At 54.3% G+C, this 22,595-nt stretch overlaps 1 protein-coding gene and 1 non-coding gene across 9 annotated transcripts; both read left to right on the top strand.

Annotated features, from left to right (window-relative positions):
- The first annotated feature begins 430 nt into the window (after positions 1-430).
- Sh2b3 (SH2B adaptor protein 3) lies at positions 431-22,595 on the top strand. 8 transcript variants are annotated; one of them, XM_006530171.4, is made up of 9 exons: positions 431-502; positions 5,486-5,573; positions 9,000-9,674; positions 18,868-18,969; positions 19,046-19,137; positions 19,222-19,316; positions 19,397-19,611; positions 19,689-19,860; positions 19,983-22,595. In XM_006530171.4, exons 3-9 carry the CDS (start codon positions 9,027-9,029, stop codon positions 20,303-20,305), a joined length of 1,647 nt encoding a protein of 548 aa, XP_006530234.1. In that variant the 5' UTR covers positions 431-502; positions 5,486-5,573; positions 9,000-9,026; the 3' UTR covers positions 20,306-22,595. The 8 variants fall into 8 exon arrangements, with proteins under 8 accessions (XP_006530234.1, NP_001293056.1, NP_001293057.1 ...); NM_001306127.1 differs by lacking the exon at positions 431-502 and adding an exon at positions 1,217-1,526; XM_006530172.1 differs by lacking the exon at positions 431-502 and adding an exon at positions 1,817-1,856.
- On the top strand, positions 18,803-18,867 carry Mir7031 (microRNA 7031). The gene has a single exon (NR_105998.1). It is a non-coding gene; the product is annotated as a microRNA 7031 (primary transcript).

Below are 22,595 nucleotides of genomic sequence, written 5' to 3'. Positions count from 1 at the left end.
GGTGGGGGCTTCTTCCAAGCCATTTTGCTACCAGGCTCCAGCTTGCTGCCGTCCGATTGTAGTGGAAATCCCCACCTACGGGGGAGTCCCTTCTTCGGGCTCCAACAGCAGGCCCGGGGACTGAATTCAGCCCGGTTGGTTAGGCTGCTCTAATGTGAGCAACTCACTTCTTCCAGTCCCTGAGTGGGCTGGAGACACGTGTTATTTCCATTTCATAGATGAAAAAACTGAGTTGGAGGGGGTCAAATATTTGGTCCCACGCAGCAAGGGGAAGGCTCCAGGGAGCCAGCGGCTCGTGGGAGCCTGTCGTCTGGGAAGGCTTGCAGTGGCCCCTCCAAGCTGGGGGCGTGGGCGGCCTGCTTCCTGTTGGGGGAGGGGGAGGGGACAGGCATTCCTCTTTCCCCTCCCTCCGTAGAGTCGCGGGGAAGACTGGCGTGCAGTGAGTGACTCCACTTCAGAACAGGGGCACCCCACTGTTAGCCAATGTGGCGATAGAGAAAAGGTAAAGGGCTAAGGGGCGCGCAGGCGTGGACGTTCAAAGGGCTCGGCTGCCTGGGATGCGAAGGAGCTCTTGGAGAAAGTTTCATCAAGCTAGAGAATGCGGCCGGGCGGCCAGGTAGAGAACAGCCTACTCGGCCCGTTCCGGGACTCCGAGGACCTTAGGAGGGGAGCGGACTTCAAATGGATGGCGCCGCGGAGGCAGGACGGCTCGGCGGAGTCATGGATAGTGGGGCCAGGGTGGGGCTGGCCCCTTCCCCTGGAGGTGATGAAAACCGCGGTCGCAGTTGCTAGACCCGGCCGGGCAAGCTCAGATAAGGTTGGGCTTGGAGGGAGTCCGCAGGGGCGCGCCCCTAGGAGGTCCCGAAGGTCGGGGCAGCCACGCCCATCGCGCGCCTAGCCCCGCCCCACCCCTTCTAGGGGCCCCGCCTTGCCGAGGCACGCGGTGACTGGCCAGCGCGAGAGGGGCGGGACCGAGCACGCTCCTCCCCTTCGAGATTCTTTATTTTATTATTATTTTTTTTCCCTTCTTTAGGGGGCGCGACGCAACTTGGGTGCAGAGAGCGCGCCTTATGGGGGCGGAGCTTGTCGCTATGCTACCTCCCACCGGGCAGCGGGCGGAGGCGCGAGAGGAGGGCGGGGCCGGGATAGGCTCCGCCCCCGGCCTCCGCAGGCGGCCCCGGGGCGTGGCTCTCTGTGGCCACGCCCCCAGGCCGCCCTCCGCCGCCGCGCGCGGCTCGCGGCTGGTTCCTCTTTACATAACGGCGTGGGGCGGCATGGGCTCGGGCCGTCGCCTCCGCCTGGCCGCTCTCCAGCCCAGACTGTCACGGGCCACACGGGGTCCACATCGGCGGCGGCAGCAGCAGCAGCGTCCTGGGGACGGCCCGAGGCCGCGTCCCCCGGCTGCTGTCAGGAGCTGGCGGCGGAAATGAGGCGCTGGCCGTTTTCCGAGCCGGGGTTTCCTGCCTGAGCGCCGAGAGGCCGTGCGACGCCATGGGCCGGCCGGGCCCCGACCCGCAGCTTGCGCGGTAAGCGCGGCCCGCCGAGCGTGTTGGAGGAACTGGGCCGGGCGGCCGTCCCCGGGTCCCGCTTCTGTTTTCTGGCGTTTCCTCATTCTGTTTCTCTTCCCCAATCCCAGACCGCAGTGATGTGGGCGCGGAGGTCAGTGCTTTCAGCTGGGGCCTCCGGAGAGGAGCCTGGCGGGGCGCCGCGGGAGGAACCGAGAGCTGTCCCGGCACACAGCGTGCTTGGGCCCCTGCCGGGGGGGGGGGTGTGCTGGCGGTGAGGGTGGGAGGGGGGGACACGTGTGTCACTAGTGCCCCGGTGATCAACCAAGGATGATATGCGGAGTCCTAAAGGTGAAATCAGCCAGAGATGGGGGAAGGGGGTGGGACAGGCCATGACAGGCCAGGGCCCGCTGGGGGAAGTTGAGGTTATAAGAGTTTTATGCTCTTAGGACACTTTCTGAACCTTGTTCCCCAGGCCTCCTCTGGGAGGAAACGCCATCTGAGCCAGGAGGGGTGAATACATTCTGGAACTTGTGCAGTCCCAATGGGTGGTCAGCTGGGAAGGGGCTGGCCCGCAGCAGCGGCAGCAGCTGTGGTTTGGGGATCTCAAGGGCTGGGCAGTGACAAGAGAGGAAACCGAGGGTCCTAGAGGCAGAACTTGTGTTCTTTCTCCTCTGCTCTCCAAGATGAGGGTCGCGACCTCAGTTTCCCCGCTGTTCAGTGAGTGAGAAGAGATTTGTGGTGCAGTTACAATGAGGTGGAGTTTTAATGAATGCTGTGTGGAAGGCACCTGCGTCCGGCTGGGAGAAGGGCTCAGTTACAGGCCGTTGGGAGAAGACCTCAGTTACAGGCCGTTGGTTTTCAGACTGTCCAGTTTTATTGACCCTGGCCCTGGGACCGTCCTCGGCTCTCTCCTGAGCATAGCTGCTCTGGGGTTTCCCGAGTCTGTGGGCAGGGAACTCTGAAGGACCCTGGGCAGGGTCAGATGACAAACCCCTTCCTGGCCTGGGTTCCCTCAGTTGACACCTAACTTGTGAGGGCCACCAGAGCACAGGATGGCTTGATCAGGAGGGCAGGCAGTCATGACAAGGGTGTTATCTGTTTTGTTGAGGTCATTTGCTGCTCCTCTTCCTTCCTGACTCTCTGGCACCAAATGTCACCCAGTGCCTGGTCCTCATCGTTCAAAATGTTCTTAGAGAAGTGACGGTCCTTTCCTTTGAGTAGCTGGGCTGTGCCATCAGCTTGTGTGCCTCAGGCTGTCTAGGCTAGTTGGGCCACCATCTGGTTTCTCCCACTTCTGCGATAGAGCTGAAGGTGCTTGGGAGCCCCTTCCGGCTGCCTGGGCCTGTATCACACCCTTTCCAGAGCAGGTCTCTGGGGGTCCAGCCCACATTGTGAGGCTAGTCAGCTGCTGAATGTCCCATTGCTGTGACTCTTTGGGTGGGCACTTCTGTGAGGCAATGAAAAAGTCATCAAGAGCGGGAAGGGTTTTAACTGCTGGCACGAGGAGATGGGACAGATAGTACTGTTAAAACTAAAACGAGAGGTCTTTCCTTTCAAGTCCTCATTTCTCCCTGGAGCAGCACTTGTGTGGAGACTAATCCAGACTCTGCTAGCTTCAGGGGTGAGGCCCTGGGCAAGTTACCTGACATCTCTTGGGACCTGCCCAGTGTCAGCCAAGTCTTGTGCCTCTCTAGGTGGTTGTGCACTATGTAGGAGCCCAACAAGGAGAAGACATTTGAAGCAGGTAGGCAGTAACTGGCCTGACTCTGAGATCTTAGGCTTGGGTTGTGCTGTCTCAGAGTTACAGGTGTTCTTGGAAGTCTGAAGTGGAGGTGCTGAAGGACAGAGTCGGGGAGAGGCATGCAGTATTGGCATGTTAGTGCTCAATAAATTTAAGCTATTGCTATTAATCCATTGCTATTAATCCAGGAGTGGCTGGCCCTTAATTGCCAGGTTTCCTGGGAAAACGGTCCCCAGGGCCCCTTGGGTGTTGAGCATCTCTGGTTGGGCAGAGCAGGAAGCAGCTTCCATCTGGAGTTTCTGGAGGGGCTGCTCCTTCCTGCCAGGCCTGTTCCCGGCCACCCACCCTCCCCGAGGAAACTGAGGCTGGCACACCGCTTAGGGGAAATGACTCAGTGGGGGTCACTAGCTGAGTCATACCTAGTTGGACCCAGGAGCCTTGCACCCCAGCTTCCAGCTTCCGGGGGCTTGAGGTCCTTCAGGGACCGGGTACACCTCAGGCCTGGTTGCATGCCCTTGGGCACTGTTAGACACCACCTGCTTGCGCCCCATGATCTGGACAACCTGTGTCTCTTGGTCAGTGATCTAGGGATCTCAGTGACGCCCCCGCCCCCACCTCCTGCATTGAGCTCTCCAGCCCAGTACCATTCTCATTGGGACAAGAGACAAGTCCCTAAGGGACCTGATGGCCTGCCCCGCCCTGGCCAGCCGGAAACCCCAGCAGCTGAGCAGATGGCTGAAAGATTTTTCCTCCCACACAACCCTGTCAAGGGTCGGCAGGGGGGCCAGCCCCCTGGCTTCCTTGTGAGCCAGTCCTGGAGCCCCTTGGGGCCTGTCCGGATGTGCCCCCCCTAGCTGCTGGGGGGGGTGCAGCTTGGTCTCCAGGGAGGCCTGGAGGGAGGAAGTCTGTGCCCTGCTTGTAGGGCTGACTCACGGCAGCTGACAGGGGGGTGGGGGGGCCAGACTTGGGAGTGGGGGCTCAGTGTAGCTTCTAGACTCAGAAGGTAGAATTGCCTTTCAGACACACACTGGTGGCATCTCCAGAGTCCCTAGGAGGGGAGGGGCACATAAGGGCGGAGGCTGTCATTGTTGTCTTCCTCAAGGCCCGGGCAGTTCTGGAGAAGTCAGGCAAGGCTTTCCCTGGCAGTGAGGTACAGCTGCCATCACTTCTGCCACTGTCAACCCTGGGGCCCGTAAAGGAAGTCCTGTCTGGTTTTGTGAGGGTGCACCAATCTTGGGGGCTGTTCCCCTGCTTACCCCACCTCCTGGAGCCTACTTAGAGTGATGGCTGTCTGGAATGTCAGGGTGTGTGTGTGTGTGTGTGTGTGGTGGTGGTGGTGGTGCACCTGGGAGGGAGGGCAGAGAAAGCTAGCTGATACTCCCTATTCTGGCACTGCCTGTCCAGGTTGCCTGTGGCAAGCCGAATGGGGCGATGGGGGTGTTCAGGGATGCTGCCCACCTTGCTGACTATGGGGAGCTAGCTGCTCTGCATGTTTGCCATGCATTACTTGGGGTTTGGGGAACAAGCTACCCAGGGCCCAGCTCTTTTTGTCACTGTGGCTCCTACCAGGGGAGTGGGGGGGAGATCAGGAGAAGCCCCTGAGGCTAAACCCAGGTGGGCAGATGAGACTGTACCTTCTGTGGGTGAGGAGAGCTGTGCCTGTAATCACACTGACACAGAGCCTATCACAAGCTGAATGTGAAGTTCCTAGGGCTCCTCCCTCCCTCCCTCCCTCCCTCCCTCCCTCCCTCCCTCCCTCCCTCCCTCCCTCCCTTCCTTCCTTCCTTCCTTCCTAGGGCTTCTCTGCTCTGTCCCTGGGTTATTGCAAGCTCAGCAGCTGCGCTTTATCCTCTAGCAGTGGAAAGTGTTGTCAGTCACTGGAGGGGACCAGCTTTATGCTGCCTAGCTTCCCTGGCCATCCAGCCTGGGGCCACCTCACCCGGGGATGCCCTGTGTTCCATAGCCCTGCTCCCCACACTGCTGCCTCACCCAGAATTGGGTCCCTCCGGAGGCTTGGGCCTTGCTGGGTGGCTTGACTCACCTCCATTGTGTTAAGTGTCAGCGACAAACCGCACAGCCACTCTCTTCTCCAGCCTATGCCAACCTACCACAGCTCTTAGTGCCACTGGGGTTATCAAAGCCTGCCCTGCTGCCCCTGCTGCCCCTGGGCAGAGTTGGATGGAGGCAGTCCCTAAGGCTCCTGGGGTAGGTCTTAAGGGTGCTCTCTTCCTTCCAGGGATGTTCCTAGAGTCCCATGTTGGAGTTGGAGTGGCTGGCATGTGACCTGAAACTGGAGTGCCAGACTGCCTTGCCCTGTTGCCAAGGTATCTGGGGTACTTGGTCTGAGTGCGCCTTGGGGGTGGCAGGTGCACCTCAGAAAGGTGAAGATGGATAGGGCACTGTGGCTGATTGGAGTTGGTGCTTGTGAGCAGGCTGGTTGGGATCCATCCCCTCTAGATGGTGGCCGGGCCTTGAGTAAGCCCACCTCCCATGCTTCGTTTCCCTATCTTTGACTTGGCCTTAAGGACTGGACACCCAGCTACTTCCCATTCTGGGAGCCATTTTAATGTGCTTTGTTGGTAGGTTACAACTGTTTCTAAACAGGTGGAGGGTTTGGGCTGTGAACAGGGCTGAAGCAGTCCTTCACATTGCTGGCTCTGGGCTGTAAGCTCTGTAGGGTGTAGGGAGCAAGTTAGTTCCTGGGGGTGCATCTGGGCACTTCCGAGTGCCTCTGTGAGTGCTGTTCCTGGTACCCTGTGGTTTCATTCCCACACCATAGGGGTTCTGTGATGCCTGAAGTTCACCTTTGCAGGAGTGGTGGGTGCCACGTGAGGGCCATTAGAGTGAGCACACAGCCGGGCCTGGCATACAGAGTGACTAGGCACATGTTCCAGGTGAAGGGGGATGTGTGGACAGAGCACAGGGTGCCCAGAAGAAGGTAGGCTAGGCAAGATGGTGGCTAGTGGATGATGTTGGTCATTAGGCATTGTATACAGGCGGTTGTTCTTAGACTGGTGAAGCTTAGTTGGGAGGGTGCTTTCTTTAGCATGTGGGAAATCTGGGGTCCATTCCTAGCACCATAGGAACCTAGTACATGCCTGTAAACCCAGCACTCAGGAGCTGGAGGCAGAAGGAGGTCATCCTAAAGAGAAAAAATATTCCTTATTCATGCCAGGCCTGCAGGAGGACAGGGTACACCCAAGTCCAGTTTGGGCTACATGGTAAGACTTAAGTTTTTGTATGTGTCTTAGAGGCCCTGCTGTGGCAGGAGAGCAGGTGTGCTCTGGGTCTGATGGAGATGGCCACTGACAAATCCTCACAGCACTTCAGGACTGTGCTCCTCTTAGGGGTGATGAGTGATACAAGAAGACAGTCCAGTGGCCCTCGCAGTCTACAATGGGGCTGAAGTTATGTGTGCACTCAGCTGTGGGTCAGCCAGGCTATGAAGGCTGCGCCTGGCTCTCCTGTGCCAAAGCCTGGTGTATGGCGATATGGCACTGACCAAGGCTGGGAATCTCCCAGGGAGTAGGTGCTCTCCATGGGGAGGGGGACAGAATGAGATGGGCCTGGTTAGGTTTAGTCTATTTCGTTCTTACTCCTGGCTTTTGCTGCTGTGTACTAAGGACCTGCTACGTGCTAAGGACCTACTATGTGCTATGAACCTTATAGCTTTGTGGCATGGTATGCAAAGTACTGACAGAGTACAGAGTGCCTCCCAGTGAGTTGACAGGCCTTTGCATTAGAGTTGAAGTGTCCTGTCAGGTGCTGGTCACCCTTCTTTGTCTGTTTTGGGTCTTACAGAGCACAGACCACGGAGGGAAAAGTGACTTGTAGGGCAGGAACAGCAGAGAGAGTCCACTTCTAGCTCCTGACAAATATTTAATGAGTGGGAAACTGAGGTGCCACATGGCCAGTGCCTGGTCCTCTTTGCGTTGAGCTCTGGGTTGGGGGACAAGGCTTGTTTGTTTGTTTGACAGGTCTCACACAGCCCAGGGTGGCCTTGAACTCTTTGTAGCCAAGGTTGATCTTGAACTCTGGATCTTTCCAGTCCTGGGATCACAGGCCACCGCACTAGCTAAGATTTTAAATATCTCACCTGTTCACCGTGTATCCCCTGGGCGCACTACAGTGCATGGTACACAGTAGGCCCTCAGGATATTGTGGGGAGTGCCTGAGTAGATGGAGGTGGGTCTTGTACACAGGTTGCTCAGTGCTTATCCTGACCAGACAACACAGACATCCTGACTGACTTGCATGTGTGTCTCCTGGAGTTCTCCATCAAGCTTAGAGGTGTTTACATCCCTGTGTAGAGTCTGGTCACTACAGGCTGCTTTTCATCTGTGTGACTGTCCCCACACTCCCAACATTTTCTCTATGAGGACAGTAGCCAGTCACATTGAACTTCCCCAGATTTTTTTTTTTTTTTTTTGGTTTTTTGAGACAGGGTTTCTCTATAGCCCTGGCTGTCCTGGAACTCACTTTGTAGACCAGGCTGGCCTCAAACTCAGAAATCCACCTGCCTCTGCCTCCTGAGTGCTGGGATTAAAGGCGTGCGCCACCACGCCCGGCTACTTCCCCAGATTTTAAGCCATTCGTAATTGAGTCTTTCTTTGTAGCACTTGGAAGTGGGCAGGGTGAGTTAGTTCCTCTGGCATGGAAACTGAGGTGGAGAACCATGGGAGGTCACTCAGGATGACCTAGCTGCTGAGAGTGGGCTTCAGAGTCCATGCTCTGACCATGCTTTCTAGAGCTAAGTAGTACTCCTCTGCTTCAGTCATCCCCCCAACCCCAAATCTGCCTTCACAGTCTTCCATTTCAGCATGGGTCTGCCCTTCAGGCTTTTCTTGTTCACCATTAGGTGTTCCCTTAACAAATGTGGTCGCATACCTGTAAAAACTAGCTGGAGAAACACGCGAGCCTTGGTTTGTGTGCAGAGTAAATAGTTCCTACAGGGTGGAGGGTGGGTTCGAGCCTGGAGCTCCCTGGAAGAGGTGGTAGATAGCCCCAGACTCCTACTAGGGGACGAACCAGGGTCCTTGCGTCCCCAGCTTTATCTGCTGGTTGGGGTTGTCACCAACAGCAGGGAGCTGTGGCTCTGGGCCTATGAGCAAGTGTTTACATTAAAACCTTTTTTTTTTTTTCTCCAAGACAGGGTTTTTCTGTGTAGTTCTGGCTGTCCTCACTTTGTAGAGCAGGCTGGCCTCGAACTCAGAAATCCGCCTGCCTCTGCTTCCCAAGTGCTGAGATTAAAGGCGTGCGCTACCACGCTCGGCAACGTTAAAACCTTTTAATTGTGGGAAATGAGTCTAAAATTCCTCTTGTGAGACTGTCCCCCACAGAAGCAGCTGTACTGCTTTAGAACACCTAGCATGGGCGGTGGAGAGCCTGTGTTTTAGTCTTTACAAAGCAGCCCTGGCTATCCTGTCAGTTTTCACTTGGATATGCTGTGAACAGCCTGTTTCCCAGTAGGGAGTTCCCTTCATCCGAAATTTCACTTCATATGGTCAACTGAAGCCTGAAGAGACTAGATGGAAAATTATTGAAAACGCCAAGCATGGCTCTGAGTGGTGCACAGCTGAGCCCCCTTGAAGGAGGTAGCGCCTCTCTGGTAGATCTCATCTAGCCACTGTATCCACCACGTGGGAGCTGCAGGCCCGCTTGCTTGCTGGCTTCCACGTGCTGGGTGTTCCCGGGTGGTCGCTGGGGCGGGGATGTTCTCTGGGCTCATTGCTTTCTGACTTGTCTTACAGCCCGGCCGCCCCGCCTCGCTCTCCACCATGAACGAGCCCACCGTGCAGCCGTCCCGCACATCCTCCGCACCCGCCTCGCCGGCATCCCCACGCGGCTGGAGCGACTTCTGCGAGCAGCACGCAGCAGCGGCGGCCCGGGAGCTGGCCCGCCAGTACTGGTTGTTTGCGCGCGCGCACCCACAGCCGCCGCGCGCGGACCTGGTGTCGCTGCAGTTCGCGGAGCTCTTCCAGCGCCACTTCTGCCGGGAGGTGCGCGAGAGCCTCGCAGGACCGCCGGGTCACGACTACCGCGCCACTGCTCCGCCCCGCCCCGCGCTGCCCAAGGCACGCAGCTCCGAGGACCTGGGCCCGCGGCCCGCCTGTGCCCTGCAGCACCTGCGCCGCGGCCTGCGCCAGCTCTTCCGCCGCCGCTCGGCAGGGGAGCTGCCCGGGGCTACCAGTGACACCAATGACATCGACACCACCGCAGCCAGCAGGCCGGGCCCGGCCCGCAAGTTGCTACCCTGGGGCCTGCGAGAGCCGCCCACTGAGGCGCTCAAGGAGGTCGTATTGCGCTATAGCCTGGCGGACGAGGCAGCAATGGACAGCGGCGCACGCTGGCAGCGGGGTCGCCTGGTGCTTCGGTCTCCAGGTCCGGGCCACAGCCACTTTCTGCAGCTCTTCGATCCGCCCAAGGTGAGCACCTGGAGAGTGTGGTGCTACAGCGTGCCCACAGCTTCAATAGGTACCCTGTGGGCCCGACTCTGCCAGGACAGTGAGTCTGCGACCCCGGAGAGTTGAAGGACTGTTTGTGCTGTTGATGGGTTGGAGCATATTGGTTCAAAGTCTTTGAAAGTCCAGATATACCTAACGTGGACATTGGAGCTTTCAGGAAGTCCATGAAGGCTGAGTGGCATACCTGGTATGCCGACTCTGCAGTTTCTTTTCTTTTGCTTCTTGCTGGCAAATGAGGCCTAGGGTCTCAGTGCTTCAGCTTGCAGCTGGCATCCATCCCTCCTGTGTGGATGTGTGAAGCCTGGCTGCCTGCTGTCATTTCATCTTTTCTCTGTGGTCCCATTTTGTGTAACAGCTTGGCTGTAGAGTAACAGTGATGTGAGCCCAACCCCGAGGCACTACTAGTAATATTCAGGCATATGCTTTGCAATGATCACAGGCCAGATAACTACCTACTGTGTGCTAAGCACACATTACGGGCTGGGAGCTGTGGAAGGAGTAAGCCCCAGGAACATGCAGCTGGCACTGTTGCAGCAGAAAGGCAGTTGGGTGTGCTAGGGTGGCAAAGGTCTTATAAGACATCTTCCTTGCCAGTTACTGCTAAATGGGGGTGCTCTGAGTTTCAGTGTGTACCTTCAAGTGACCCAGAAGCACACACATTTCCCCACTCTCTGCCTTTTCTCTCCAGGTTGGATATATGGTTTTGTTTTTGAGATAGCATGTTGCCTAGCCTGCTCTTGAACTAGCTATGTAGAGGCTGACCTGAGGTTTGAACATGTCTACCTCCTGGCTACTGGGATTATAAGCATGTCCCACCAGGCCAACTTTTGTGGTGCTAGGTATTGAACCTGGGGCATTGTGCATGGTTAGCAGGACTCTAGTCACCAGCTTACATCCTCAGTCCCTATGTGTTTACTTTTAATTGTGTTTATGTTATGTATGCATATATGTGAGCATGTGTAAGTGCAGCTCAGAGGCCAAAGGGATCCATCCAGTACCCTGATATAGGTGGAGTTATAGGTGGTATGGGTGATGGGAATGGAACTCAGGTTCTCTTCCAAGGCAGTAGATGCTCTAACTGCCAAGCCCTCTCTGCAGTCCTGTGAGTTCATCTTGTTTGGTGTGCTCTTCAGCACCAGCACTGGCCCGCCCGCTGTTTTACTGATACCTGTTGCTGGGTGGTTCGGTGGTTTCCACTTCAATGCCTTCTTCCCCATGGATAGGGACTTGCTTCATTGGCCTCCCAAGCACTGGCGCCATGAGCATCTACGCTCCTGTTCTTGGCTTTCTTGGGACTTTTCTGAGTAATGTCACAGTGACATTCACACATGGGTCTCTGTAGGGCATGTGCTTTCGTTTCTCTTGGGTGTATTCCTAGAAGTGATTTTCCTGGTGACACCATGACTTTTCCCAAGTGGCTGTGCCAGCTGGTGTCCTCAGTGGTGGTGGCAGAGAGATCCCTGCTTCCATAGCCTAACCCATTCTTGCCCCTGGTCAGTCCCAGTGGGCATGTGCTCGTCCCAGGAGCTTAGTGCCGCCTGTTCTCTTGCCACCTGTGATTTCTTCTCTGTGTATCCCCAGCCTGTTGTATCCCCAGCCCGCCCCATCCTTCCCTTTGTGTGTCTGTGTTTGGGGGTGCATGTATGTGAAGGCCAGGAGACAACCTTGGGGGTTTCCCCTTTGCTCTCTACCTTATTTTTTAGGACAAGCTCTTTGAACCTGGAGCTCATCAATTCAGCTAGCCTGCCTGCTCAGTGAGCCCCAGAGGGTCTGCTTGCCTGTCTCCTCTCAGTGCCCTGAGTTCCTGGGGTCCTCATGTTTGTGGGTCATGCATTGTCAGCTGATCCATCTCCTCAGCCCCTCCACTGCCTTTTCTAAGGGCTTCCCAGAGCTTGTGTGTGATGCAGGCGTTCTTGTATTGCAGATGTCACACCACACAGTGTGAACTGCTTTCTTAACAACTCAGGCTCCCATCTTTTATGGTGATTCACTCGATGTAATTTAGCTTTTAGCAGGGATGGAAGGTGTGCCAAGGTCAGAGGTCAGTGCTCTCCTTCCTTCACCTGAGTCTTTTGTTGTTTTGTTGTTGGTTTTTTTTCCGAGGCAGGGATTCTCTGTGTATCCCTGGCTGTCCTGGAACTCACTCTGTAGACCAGGCTGGCCTCGAACTCGGAAATCCACTTGCCTCTGCCTCCCGAGTACTGGGATTAAAGGCGTGTGCCACCACTGCCCAGCTTCCACCTGGGTCTTAAGGAATGGAACTCAGGTAGCTGCTGAACCATCTTGACAGCCCTTATTAATTTTTTGAGAAAGTATCTCCCTGTGTAGCGAGGTTGGCCTTCAATTCTTGGCTCTCCTGCCTCAGCATCCTGATTGGCTGGAGTATAGGCATTGGTCACCACACTGGACAAGCTCCCCATTTCCGGGCTTTCTGTATTCTATTTAAGAAATGTTAGCCCACCACAGGCTTTGTGGGCGCTGTTTTTTCTTCTGGAACTTCCTTGTACCCTTCATGGGCATCTAGGCTGAGTTGGATTGAGGCAAGGCCACCACGCTGTGCCTATGGATACTTGGCTGTAAGCTGGACAGACTGTCTTTCCTGTTAGGCAGGGACTGTGCTTCTGCTTCTGGACACCATCTGTCCTGCTGGCCAGTGCTCTAGTTTGTGACAACAGTGCTGTCTAAACTGCAAGTTTCATTCTCTTTCTTTTCCTCCCCCTACCCCCCAACCCCAGGGTCTTCCTCAGTAGCCTTGGTGGATGTAGAGATCACTATGTAGCTCAGGTTAGCCTTCAACTGAAGGTAATCTTCCTGCTCCAGCCTGAGTGCTGGGGTTATAGGCCGGTGCTACCACACTTGGTCATTTGTGAGTTTGAAGAGGAACCCACTGACTGGCAGCAGGGGACAGCGGGCCAAAGGCCCCAAGGTAGGAGTTGTGACACATATTTGAAGGGAGAGCCATGAAAGCTGGCCGCCTGGGTTGGGTGGAGGCCATGCTGAGGACTTAACACTGTGATCCAGACATGCACAGGGGGCAAGCGGACACCTTCATGCTTATTCAAAAGAAACCCTGGAGAGGAAACAATTCTGAGGTCTAAACTGGGTATGGTGGCACAACCTGAGAAACCACAGCTGGGCAGTGATAGCATCAGTTCAAGGTTAGCCTTGGCTACATTTCAACATTGGGACCCAGCCTGGGGTACATAAGTTGCTACCTCAAGAACGTTTAAAAAAAAAGACATAAGGCTAGGTATGATGGATGTCCCTCCCAACCCCGCCCCGATTAACCCAGCGCTCTGGAAGCTGAGGCAGGAGGACTGTGTGTCCAAGTTTAGCCTAGGATACAAAATAAGCCCATCTCAAAAAAATAAGTAAAATGTCTTGAGACTTGACAGAGGAGTAGCTTCAGTGAGGTTCTCCCCAGGGCAGTGACCAGGGATGCTGTAGATGCTGGGGCTGAAGACGGCCTTGTTTCAATGCATGCCCCAGCTGAGGTACTATAGGATAGCCCCAGCTTCTGCACTTCCTAGGGGACCAGACGCTTTGGGCTGCTGGTCCCTACTGCTTGGCCCAGTTGGCAGGAGTGGTTTTCAGGCCTGGTGTCTCCCACAGCCCCTTGGAACAGCAAGTCAGGCCAGGCTTAACTCCCTTTGGTGATCCTGAAGGCCTAGTGTCACCACTCTTTGTGGCTTTATGGGGTGTCAGGAACAGGAGTGACTCTGGAGTATGCCTGGGTCAGGCCTTGCAGGAGCTGCTGCTGAGGGACAAAGGTCTCACAGCTGGTGCTGGGAGTGAGGGTCCGAGTGTAGAGTGCAGCAGGAAGGGAACTGGGTGCAGGCCATCCTAGTGCCTGCCAGTGGCCCCTTGTGTGGCTCTGTGGCCTGAGGTGTTGCAGAAGCTGGGGTGGTGATGGGCAGGAGGGCCGTGTACTTGCTGGGCACAAGGACAGGGAGGCCAAGAGGCCTGAGGAGCCTGGGACATGCAGGGACCTGGCCTCCCTTCTTCCCCACTGTGTGGGAAAGAGGAAGCAGAAAGAAAGGGCTGGCCACTGCTGGCCTGGCGGTTTCCTCTGGGCTGGGGAGGAGGTGGCGGGGAGGCAGGAAGCCTGGTTCCAGGCTCTGTGGTCCCATAGCCCCACCCCCACTGAGGCATGGGAACGACACTTGACCCTCAAAAGCAGGTCTCCCCTTGGGCCTTTTGAGCTGCTGTCCCTGGTGTAGTGCCTATCCTTTTCATTGCTTTCCTGTGACAAGCACTATGGTTGACTCGGCCCCATTGAGGGGCCTATCATGAAGTCAACTCTCAGAGAAGACTGGTCCAAGGCCACACAGCCTAGAGGTGGAGGAGGCAGAAATGGGGTCTTGTGTGAGCACAGGGCAGAGGTCATTAGGGTTGGGGTTGTGTTTAAGTCCCCTCCCCACTGCCCCCAGTTTGTAAAACAAGCCCAGCCTGCAGAAGCCACACATGGTGTCACCATGCTTGACAGGCCCACCCACCTTAGGCCACAGAGGTAGATGCCTATGCCTTTCTGAGCTGTGAACAAGTAAGGGGCTTGCTCTGTGCTTATGGGACTGGAAGGGGAAGAGAGGGAAAAAGAAGTGTCAGGGCTCCCAATGGGCCTGTTATATGCAGCCCAAGTCCTGCTCCCAGAGTGGGTTCTGTTGAAAACTGGTGGTCACCGCTCAAGCTGTGCCAACACTGCTGGCAGCTGGTGACTCTCAGGCCTCTTTCAGCTCATTCTGTAAGTCCAGAGTAGAACATGTCTGCCAGCATCACGAAGTCAGGGCTGTGGGTTCAGTGTTGGGGTCCTGGCTAAGGGCACTGGGGAGGCGCAGGTCTGAGCTTATATCTTGGCTTGTGTTCGTGGGCTGAGAACGTGAGCTTGTGAACCTGTTTCTCATTAGACAGAGCCCTCTGGCACACTCCCGGGGCAGAAATGAGACTCCCTGCATGGAAGGCTCCAGGCTTTAGGACTGTGTCTCCCAGGTGCCTTCCTGCCCCTGTTAGTAGCTCCATGGCCATGCTGGGGAAACCCCTGCCCACTGCTTTGTGAGTGGAAAAGGAAACCAAGCGCTCCAGCACAGCCCTGTGGGCAAGCAGGCGTCCAGCCCTCCCTTCTGTCTTGCCCATGGCCAAGGTTGGGATGAGTGAAGAGAGACCCTGCAGGGGGAGACCAGCCACCCGACTCTGGCCCCAACACAGGCACAGGAAAATTCCTGTTCCTAGGCAGTTATCTGAAAGGGGCCAAATGGCCTGAGACTGCTGCCACCACCTAGGACACTGGTAAGGATTGTCTAACTCCCCAACACTTACTGTCCCTGGATGCAGAGAACAGTGCATCACAGTGTCAGTATGGCAGACAGATATGTTCTGACCCAGCACCCTGTGCCCAGTGCAGACCCTTGGGCTGTCTCCCTAGTGCAGTTAATTCAGCACTGAGCACTGCATCATCAGTCTCCTTGGGTAGCGCTCCTAAGAGGGCAGTAATTGGGCTGGCTCCTATCCCCAACTCCAGGGTCCACTGGAAGATGATGTCTCTACCATGAATAAGTTCACTAGTCCAGAAAGGTGTGGCCACCACCCCCTCCTAGGACATTAGCTTGTTTCAAAAGGACTCAGGCTGGACATGGCCTTTGTATATCTGTCGTATGTCCTTTAGGAGGCTCCCAAGTCACATCTATTATCTTGTTCCTTTTAATGGCCAGATAATAGTCCCTTGTATAGACTTACCATTATTTTCTTTCCTAATTTATGACTAAGTGGAAATCAGGTTGTTTCCACTTGGAGAGTTATAGTGAATAATGCATTGAACATCTGTGCAATGTATCTTAGTAAGTTGTTCAATCTATGCTTAACATTTTGAGGAGCTGCAAAATTACAACACCGTGATATTCCCACAAAAGCACACCCAGGTGGCCTCGTGACTTGTCCCTTTGTATCTCCTTATTGCCTGCAGCTGTTCGGGCCTGAGGGAGGATTGGGCTCTATGCACTGACTTCAACTCTGCTGTATCTTGCATCCAGGGGCACCAGCACTATCAGCTATCTTGAATACACTATGTATTCTCAACTTAGCCTGGAATTTGTAACTATTTTGCCTCAGCTTAATTTCAGCTCAAGGTTTTATGTTTCTGTACATGTGTGTGCTCTGGTGCCTGTAGAGGTCAGAGGAGGGTATTGGATCCTCTGGTGTGGGAAGTGGAGTTGGGTATTATGGAATAGCATGAAGGGCTCTAAACTGCTTAACTGTCTATTTCTCCAGCCCAGTCCCTTTTGGATATGAGTATGCCTGACCATTTTTCTTTTCTTTTTTTTAAAGGGAGGTTTTTCTGTGGAGCCGATTGTCCTAGAACTTAACTTTGTAAAATAAACCAGGCTGGCCTCAAACACAGATCCACCTGCCTCTACCTCCTGAGTGCTGGGATTAAAAGGTGTGTGCCACCACACTCAGCTGCTCTTTATCCTATACCATAACATTTGCCTTAACTACATTGGCCTTAGTGTATTTACACAATTGCACAACTAATTTTAGATCTCACTTGAGAGGCGTGCACCTCTCAGCAGTCTGTCTGTTCCATGTGGGCAGTCTGCTCCTGGCCTGTGGATGGATTCTGTTCCCGTTGTTTCTTGGTCATTTCATTGGAGCTCGGGCCTTATGATGCATGCTGGGCAGTCTGTCACGGAGCCACACCCCCAGCTGCTCTTGTACTTTAGGTCTCAGTAGGCCATGACTTGTTTCTCTTTACCTTAAGGTCACGATGTAGTCAAGGATAACCTGAACTTCTGATCCTACTGAAATCTGTGCCATATCTGGTTTTTTTTTTTTTTTTTTTTTGTGCTGGGGCCTAAATTAGGCCTTTATGCTAGTGAGGCAATTTACTCTACCAACCAAGCTCCATCTTAGCTTGTGTTGTCTGTCTTGCTGATCTGCCTCATGCCATGGGTCTTGGTCCTGTCATGAGGCAAGGAACTTTTCCCTCTGATCTGAGCTCCCTGGCATAAGGCCACAGATCTCTGCCACAGCTGATCATCAGTGCTACCTGCCTCCAGGGCTCAACAGTGTCACTTCCGTTCCAGCCTCGATTCTCACCCCATAAAGGTTTCCTCTGAGGACCCCAACATCTATCTCGCCCTGACAGGCAGTGTTCTGCGGCTCCCTTATGCCTGTGAAGGGTGCCTACTTGGGGCTCTTAACAGGGCTTCCATCTGACACACACAGAGCCTTACATGATGCTGAGGGTTTGCTCGGGAACTTTTCTTTCTGCTCCTTGGTCCTACTAGCTCTTTCTCCTCAGTTATGCACTATCTTTCCTGAGACTTCTTAGCCACTTTGATTAGCCTGCAAACCCCATCTCTTGGAAGCATTCTGTTGGGCAGCCTGTGTCCCAGTGCTGAGGATGTCCTAGCTACAGCTACTGACTGGTGTGCTCACTGCCTCTGAGCATGCAGTTAGGGTCATGATGTGCTCAGCCAGGGCTGCTGTGCTGGGACAGAGCACTTCCCAAGAGGCCTTTGTACCAAGTCTTTTTGACCCATAGGGAACCTTGAGTAAAGAGGGCCAGCGGAGTCAGCCCGGGCCTGGCAGTCAGGTGCCACGAGCATGGAATTTGTAACTTCCTCTGATAGCCTAAGATAAGGTCCACAATGGGAAAGAACAGAGTCTGGAAGAATAGTATAGCTTCAACAGTCCACTGCCAGACTTGTCTTCAGATAGTCTGGTTAGCTCCCAAATGTCTCTCTGTAACCCTATAATCTGACTGGAATCTATTTTGGAACAAAGCAGGGTTATCTGTGTTTTTGTTCTGAAAAAGGCTTCATATTATCCAGTCACACATGCCAGGACTTAGTTACCCTAAGACCTCAGCTCTCTTCCTACATCTGTAAGCCCTATTCCTTGTCCTTAGGTCAGAGGGTGATGATGGATGGTAGTGGCCCTGGGCTCTAGAATGGAAGCTGCTTCAGCCTGGGGGAGGGTTCACTAGGCATAGTCCTGGCATACGGCCATTATCATGGTTCCTCAGGCTTCCAGTGGAAGCTTGTGGTCTGCTGAGGAATTCAAGGCAGCCACAGGTTCTTTCTCTGGCGGGTGTGGCTTCCCTGGGCCAGGTGTCTTCAGAGCCCTATGAAGAGGAAGGTACCCTAATGAAATATCTTCAACAGGCTGTTGAAGATACTACTCAGTGTAAAGCAGGTTTTTTCATTCCTTTGACACATGAAACCATGTGGCTTTAAGAGTGACTAGAAATCAGTACAAGGACCCAAGAGGCAGTCATGGCTTTAATGTCAGCCCCATTTCCCAGCAGGCTGGAGGTGTAGTGGCTGGTGGCAGGACTCCTGACTTCTTTGTTATGTATCACTGTGCTGGGGCTATAGGAGTCAGGCAACTGCAGTGTCATGGCTCACATAGAACTGACCACCACCCCAGAAACATCTCAGGCCTTTAATTCCACCAATCAGACCCACATCATCTATCCAAGTTAAAGTCTGGAGAGTCAAAAGCCCAGCCTGGGCCTGTAGAATAAGGGCAGAACTGTACCCTGCACCACAGAGAGGGCAGGGCAAAGCAAAAGGAATTAGAAAGTCAAGATATCTGACTTGGTCCGGAAGTGGGTAGTATAGAACGTAGTAGTTGGCGCCAGTCTGCTTATACTGAGGAAACCACAAATGTCCTGGACACTCCTGCAAAAAGCCGAGCTAAAGCCGGGCTCTGAAGTGCTTGGTGGAACACCTGGTAGTCTCTAACCTGGGACAGAGGGGAAAAGGCCTGTCAAGTCCTGTCCTTCCTACTTCTCTGGCTCTCCCAGTTACTTATCTCTCAGTCTCTGCTGAAGCTGGTCCTCAGCCCTCTCAGCCAGCAAGAACAATCTTGTCACAAGGAAATAAAGGACCAGAGGTCAGGGAAGGGGTGGCCTCCCTCCTAGAACTCTGAGCCCGAGAACTGGCATTTGTGGGACCAGCCAAACCCAGAAAGCTGGCCTCTCCAAGCCATGACATATAGGGTTCTTGCAGCTTGCCGAGAACTGTTCCCTCAGGTGGGAAGTTGTTGCAAGAGAAGGATGCTCTGTGCCTCCTTCCTCTGGAGAAACTACAGACAACCTGAGAGGCCTGAAGGGTGGGAGCAGCCTTGAATGACCAACCCTCTTGCCCTCTCCTAGAGCTCAAAGCCCAAGCTCCAAGAGGCCTGTTCCAGCATCCGGGAGGTCCGACCATGTACACGCCTGGAGATGCCTGACAACCTCTACACCTTTGTGTTGAAGGTGAGTGCCAAGGCTGTGGCTCCTTGGGAGCTCTGTTCTCTCCTCAGATGCAGAGCTGCACGCCTCCTTTTTGCAGGTGCAGGACCAGACAGACATCATCTTTGAGGTGGGAGATGAACAGCAGCTGAACTCATGGCTGGCAGAGCTCAGGGCAAGCACAGGCCTTGGGTGAGGATTGTCCCTGCCCACTCATCCTTGGTTCCCTTTGATAATCCCTGCTGGTTCCCTTCTTACCCAGCTCTTCCCCTACAGGCTGGAGCACCCGGACACCGAGTTACCTCTTTCCTTAGCGGCAGAGCCTGGCCCAGCTAGATCCCCAAGGGGAAGCACTGACTCCCTGGACCAAGGTATGTGCCAGGTCCTTGGTCTCTGGGTGTCCTTGGACATGTGGCCCCCCTGCGGGTCACCACCACCATCTTTCCGCCAGGTGCTTCACCTGGGGTGTTGCTGGACCCAGCCTGCCAGAAAACAGATCACTTCCTATCCTGCTACCCCTGGTTCCACGGCCCCATCTCCAGGGTGAGGGCTGCACAGCTGGTCCAGCTCCAGGGCCCTGATGCCCACGGCGTGTTCCTGGTGCGGCAGAGTGAGTCCCGGAGAGGAGAGTATGTACTCACATTCAACTTACAGGGCAGAGCCAAGGTAGGGGCAGGAACTGGTGGACCAGGGTGGGGCAAATGCAGCCTGGGCAGCAGGCTGATCTTTACCCCTTTCCATAGCACTTACGCCTGGTGCTCACAGAGCGTGGACAGTGCCGGGTGCAACACCTGCACTTCCCCTCGGTGGTAGATATGCTCCGCCACTTCCAGCGTTCTCCTATCCCACTGGAATGTGGAGCAGCTTGTGACGTCCGACTCTCTGGCTATGTGGTAGTCCTCTCTCAGGCACCAGGTAGGAACCACAAAGTTGTTGTCAAGGGTGGTGTCACCGCAAGTACACACATGCCCAAAGCTGCTTTTCTGGTGCGCTTTTTTCGGTTTTAAGACTCATCCACATCCATGCCATCTCTCCAGGTTCCTCCAACACCGTCCTCTTCCCTTTTTCCCTTCCTCACTGGGATTCGGAGCTGGGTCATCCCCACCTCAGCTCTGTTGGCTGTCCCCCCAGCCATGGTGCAGAGGCTCTCCCTGGCCAAGTGACACCACCTGAGCAGATCTTCCACCTGGTGCCTTCTCCTGAGGAACTGGCCAACAGTCTGCGGCAGCTGGAGCTCGAGTCTGTGAGCAGTGCCCGGGACTCGGACTATGACATGGACTCCTCTTCACGGGGCCACCTTCGGGCCATTGACAACCAGTACACCCCTCTCTCACAGCTGTGCAGAGAGGCAGACGTGTGAATGGAACCATTTTCCTCCCCTCCAGAGAACTATAGGCTGCTGTCAGCCTTCCCCAGCTCAGATGTGCCCCGCTTCCAACACACACAAGGCTGTCACAGGCTTCCTGTCAGCCAGAGCTAGCCCCCGGCTTTCTCCCACTGTTTACAGATGTAGTTCTTGTGCACAGGTGCCACTAGCTGGTACCCTAGGCCTAGTCCCCAACCCAAAAGGAGGTGGGGCTACAGGCCCAGAGCTGGCAGTGGAAACTGACAGAGCTGATGACAGACTTCTTACCAGGCAGGGTCATCGGGAAGCACAAAACACTAACAGTCCCTGGATTCTCACATGGTGTCCTTCCCTGTAGCTTCAGATCTGTGGCAAGTCCTCATGGGTTCCATGCCACAGGCGATGGATGCTTCATGATCCTGCTCCTACTCTTAGCTTTACGACAGAAGCTCTGCCAGAGGGACAAGCTTAAAGATCAAAATTGATTTAAACATTTTACCTCAGAGTACTTTTTTTTGTTTTGTTTTAAAGGATTCAGGTTTCCATTTAATATTAAAGCTTATTCACTGCACTGCCCTACTAGGACCCCCCTGTCACTCTGAAGTCGGGGGCAGCGAAGCACCCCTGGTTCGCTTACCCTGAGCCAAGCTAGCATGCTAGTGTCCTTGTCTGCTCCCTCAGGACAGTTGCCTGCTGTGGGGTAGCCACTGTCCTCCCTAATGTAGAGAATGAAGTGTGTCACCCTTTCAGGGAAAACCAGGCAGCTTGCAGAGAGGAGGGTGGCAAGGGACATTCCACTCCAGTGCCTTATGCATTAACAAAAAGGACTCTGGGTTACAGCAGCTTTACAGAGGCTGGGAGGTACAGGTGGGCGAAGGGCTTGAGGTCATCTTTATACCCTCTACCCCTGAGGTTGGCTCCTCTGTGAGCCAAAAAAGGAGCTGGCACTGTGTTGTGTAGAAGCTCTGTCCCAGGTGGCAGCAGGGTCCCCATCCATACAATCTCTCCATCCAGACAGTGCCAATACTGTGATTGTTCCTAAGGGACAGGATCACAGGGAGTGGGTAGTGCTTGCAGCAGCAGTGGCTTTAGAGAACCACAACTTAACTCCTAGACATGTTCCAGGGCAAACATTCCGCTGCCCTGCTGAAGCCAGCAGTACTGACCTCCTCCTCTGGTTACTCTGTACTCTGCAGGGGTGTGGGCTTTGGGGAGGGAAGCAGCTGCACCTCCTCTTGAACACTCCCCATTGTGTTCACGGACCGAGGTGGGTCCAACACAGGTGCAGATTCGTGTTCCATCTTTAAGGTAACTTGCTTTCCTTCACTGCATAGAAGGTATGAACCAAAGATATAAGCAATATCCAACCAGTGGTCCAGATTCGCCTCTAATCTACATAGGATGGGTGCACAGCTGTATCCCTTCACCTGGCAGAAGCTAAACTAACTTCAAACTTGGGGCACTTGTTTCCCCTGGGCCTTCAGAAGAGAGACTTGCCCGACGCTGTAAACCAGCACCTCCACCCCCACTGTGGACAGCTTCCTTTCAAGAAGTGTCTAAGATAACAGAAAACATAAGGCAAAAAGGTATTCTCGTGACTGTGGGACAGAGTGACAACACTAAGCCAACACCTTTCCTTTCTGCTAGAGTAGGTCCAGTTGGCTGAAGGGGACGGGCAGGTTTGCGAAGCTCCAGGCCAGATGCCCTCCCAGTGTGTTGGCACCAGGCACCGTTCCCACCCCAGCAGTCTTTACTGGCCACCACTGGCTCGACAGTCCCCGTACCCTTGCTTCCTTCTCCTGAGTACTCAACTACAAACTAAAAGTCACCAGCACCAAAGAGTTGGGTCAACTAACCTGCCTTGACTTTACCAGCAATCCATATGGCTTTATCTGTATAAATCTTCTGCCTCTGATCATTTCTGGATGGTGTAGGAGAAAGGAATAGGGATCATTACAATCTCGGGCCACACAACACTATCTTTACCTAAGTTTCTTAAAGTAAGGCTTCACCCCTTCCCTGAGGGCTCAGTCTCTTGTTTAATATTACCTTGGTGCAAACACCAAGTGATAAACTGTCACCCACTGCCTCCTAGTGAAGACACATCTAATGGCCAGTGTGTGGCCGGAATAAGCAGCATTGTCACCACAGAAACAGGGAATCTCATCTTCTATCATTACAGCAGAAGGTATTTGGCAAATCTTCGTTTTATGTACTGTATGAGTAACTTATTCTTGAATAATGCAAATTTTGCTACAATGTACAAATTGCTGTATGTCAATTAAAAAGGTTTCCAGTATTACAA

The sequence above is a fragment of the Mus musculus genome, chromosome 5 (genome assembly GCF_000001635.26).
Source record: "Mus musculus strain C57BL/6J chromosome 5, GRCm38.p6 C57BL/6J".
Classification (NCBI taxonomy): domain Eukaryota; kingdom Metazoa; phylum Chordata; class Mammalia; order Rodentia; family Muridae; genus Mus; species Mus musculus.
The sequence above is the reverse complement of the archived record's forward strand: the minus strand, read 5'-3'. Positions and strand labels throughout refer to the sequence as shown.

Coding starts and splice junctions, on each gene's coding strand:
- Sh2b3 (XM_006530171.4), top strand. CDS start 9,027: ATGAACGAGCCCACCGTGCAGCCGTCCCGCACATCCTCCGCACCCGCC. Junction 18,970..19,045: donor TCTACACCTTTGTGTTGAAG/GTGAGTGCCAAG, acceptor TCCTTTTTGCAG/GTGCAGGACCAGACAGACAT. Junction 19,612..19,688: donor ACTTACAGGGCAGAGCCAAG/GTAGGGGCAGGA, acceptor CCCTTTCCATAG/CACTTACGCCTGGTGCTCAC.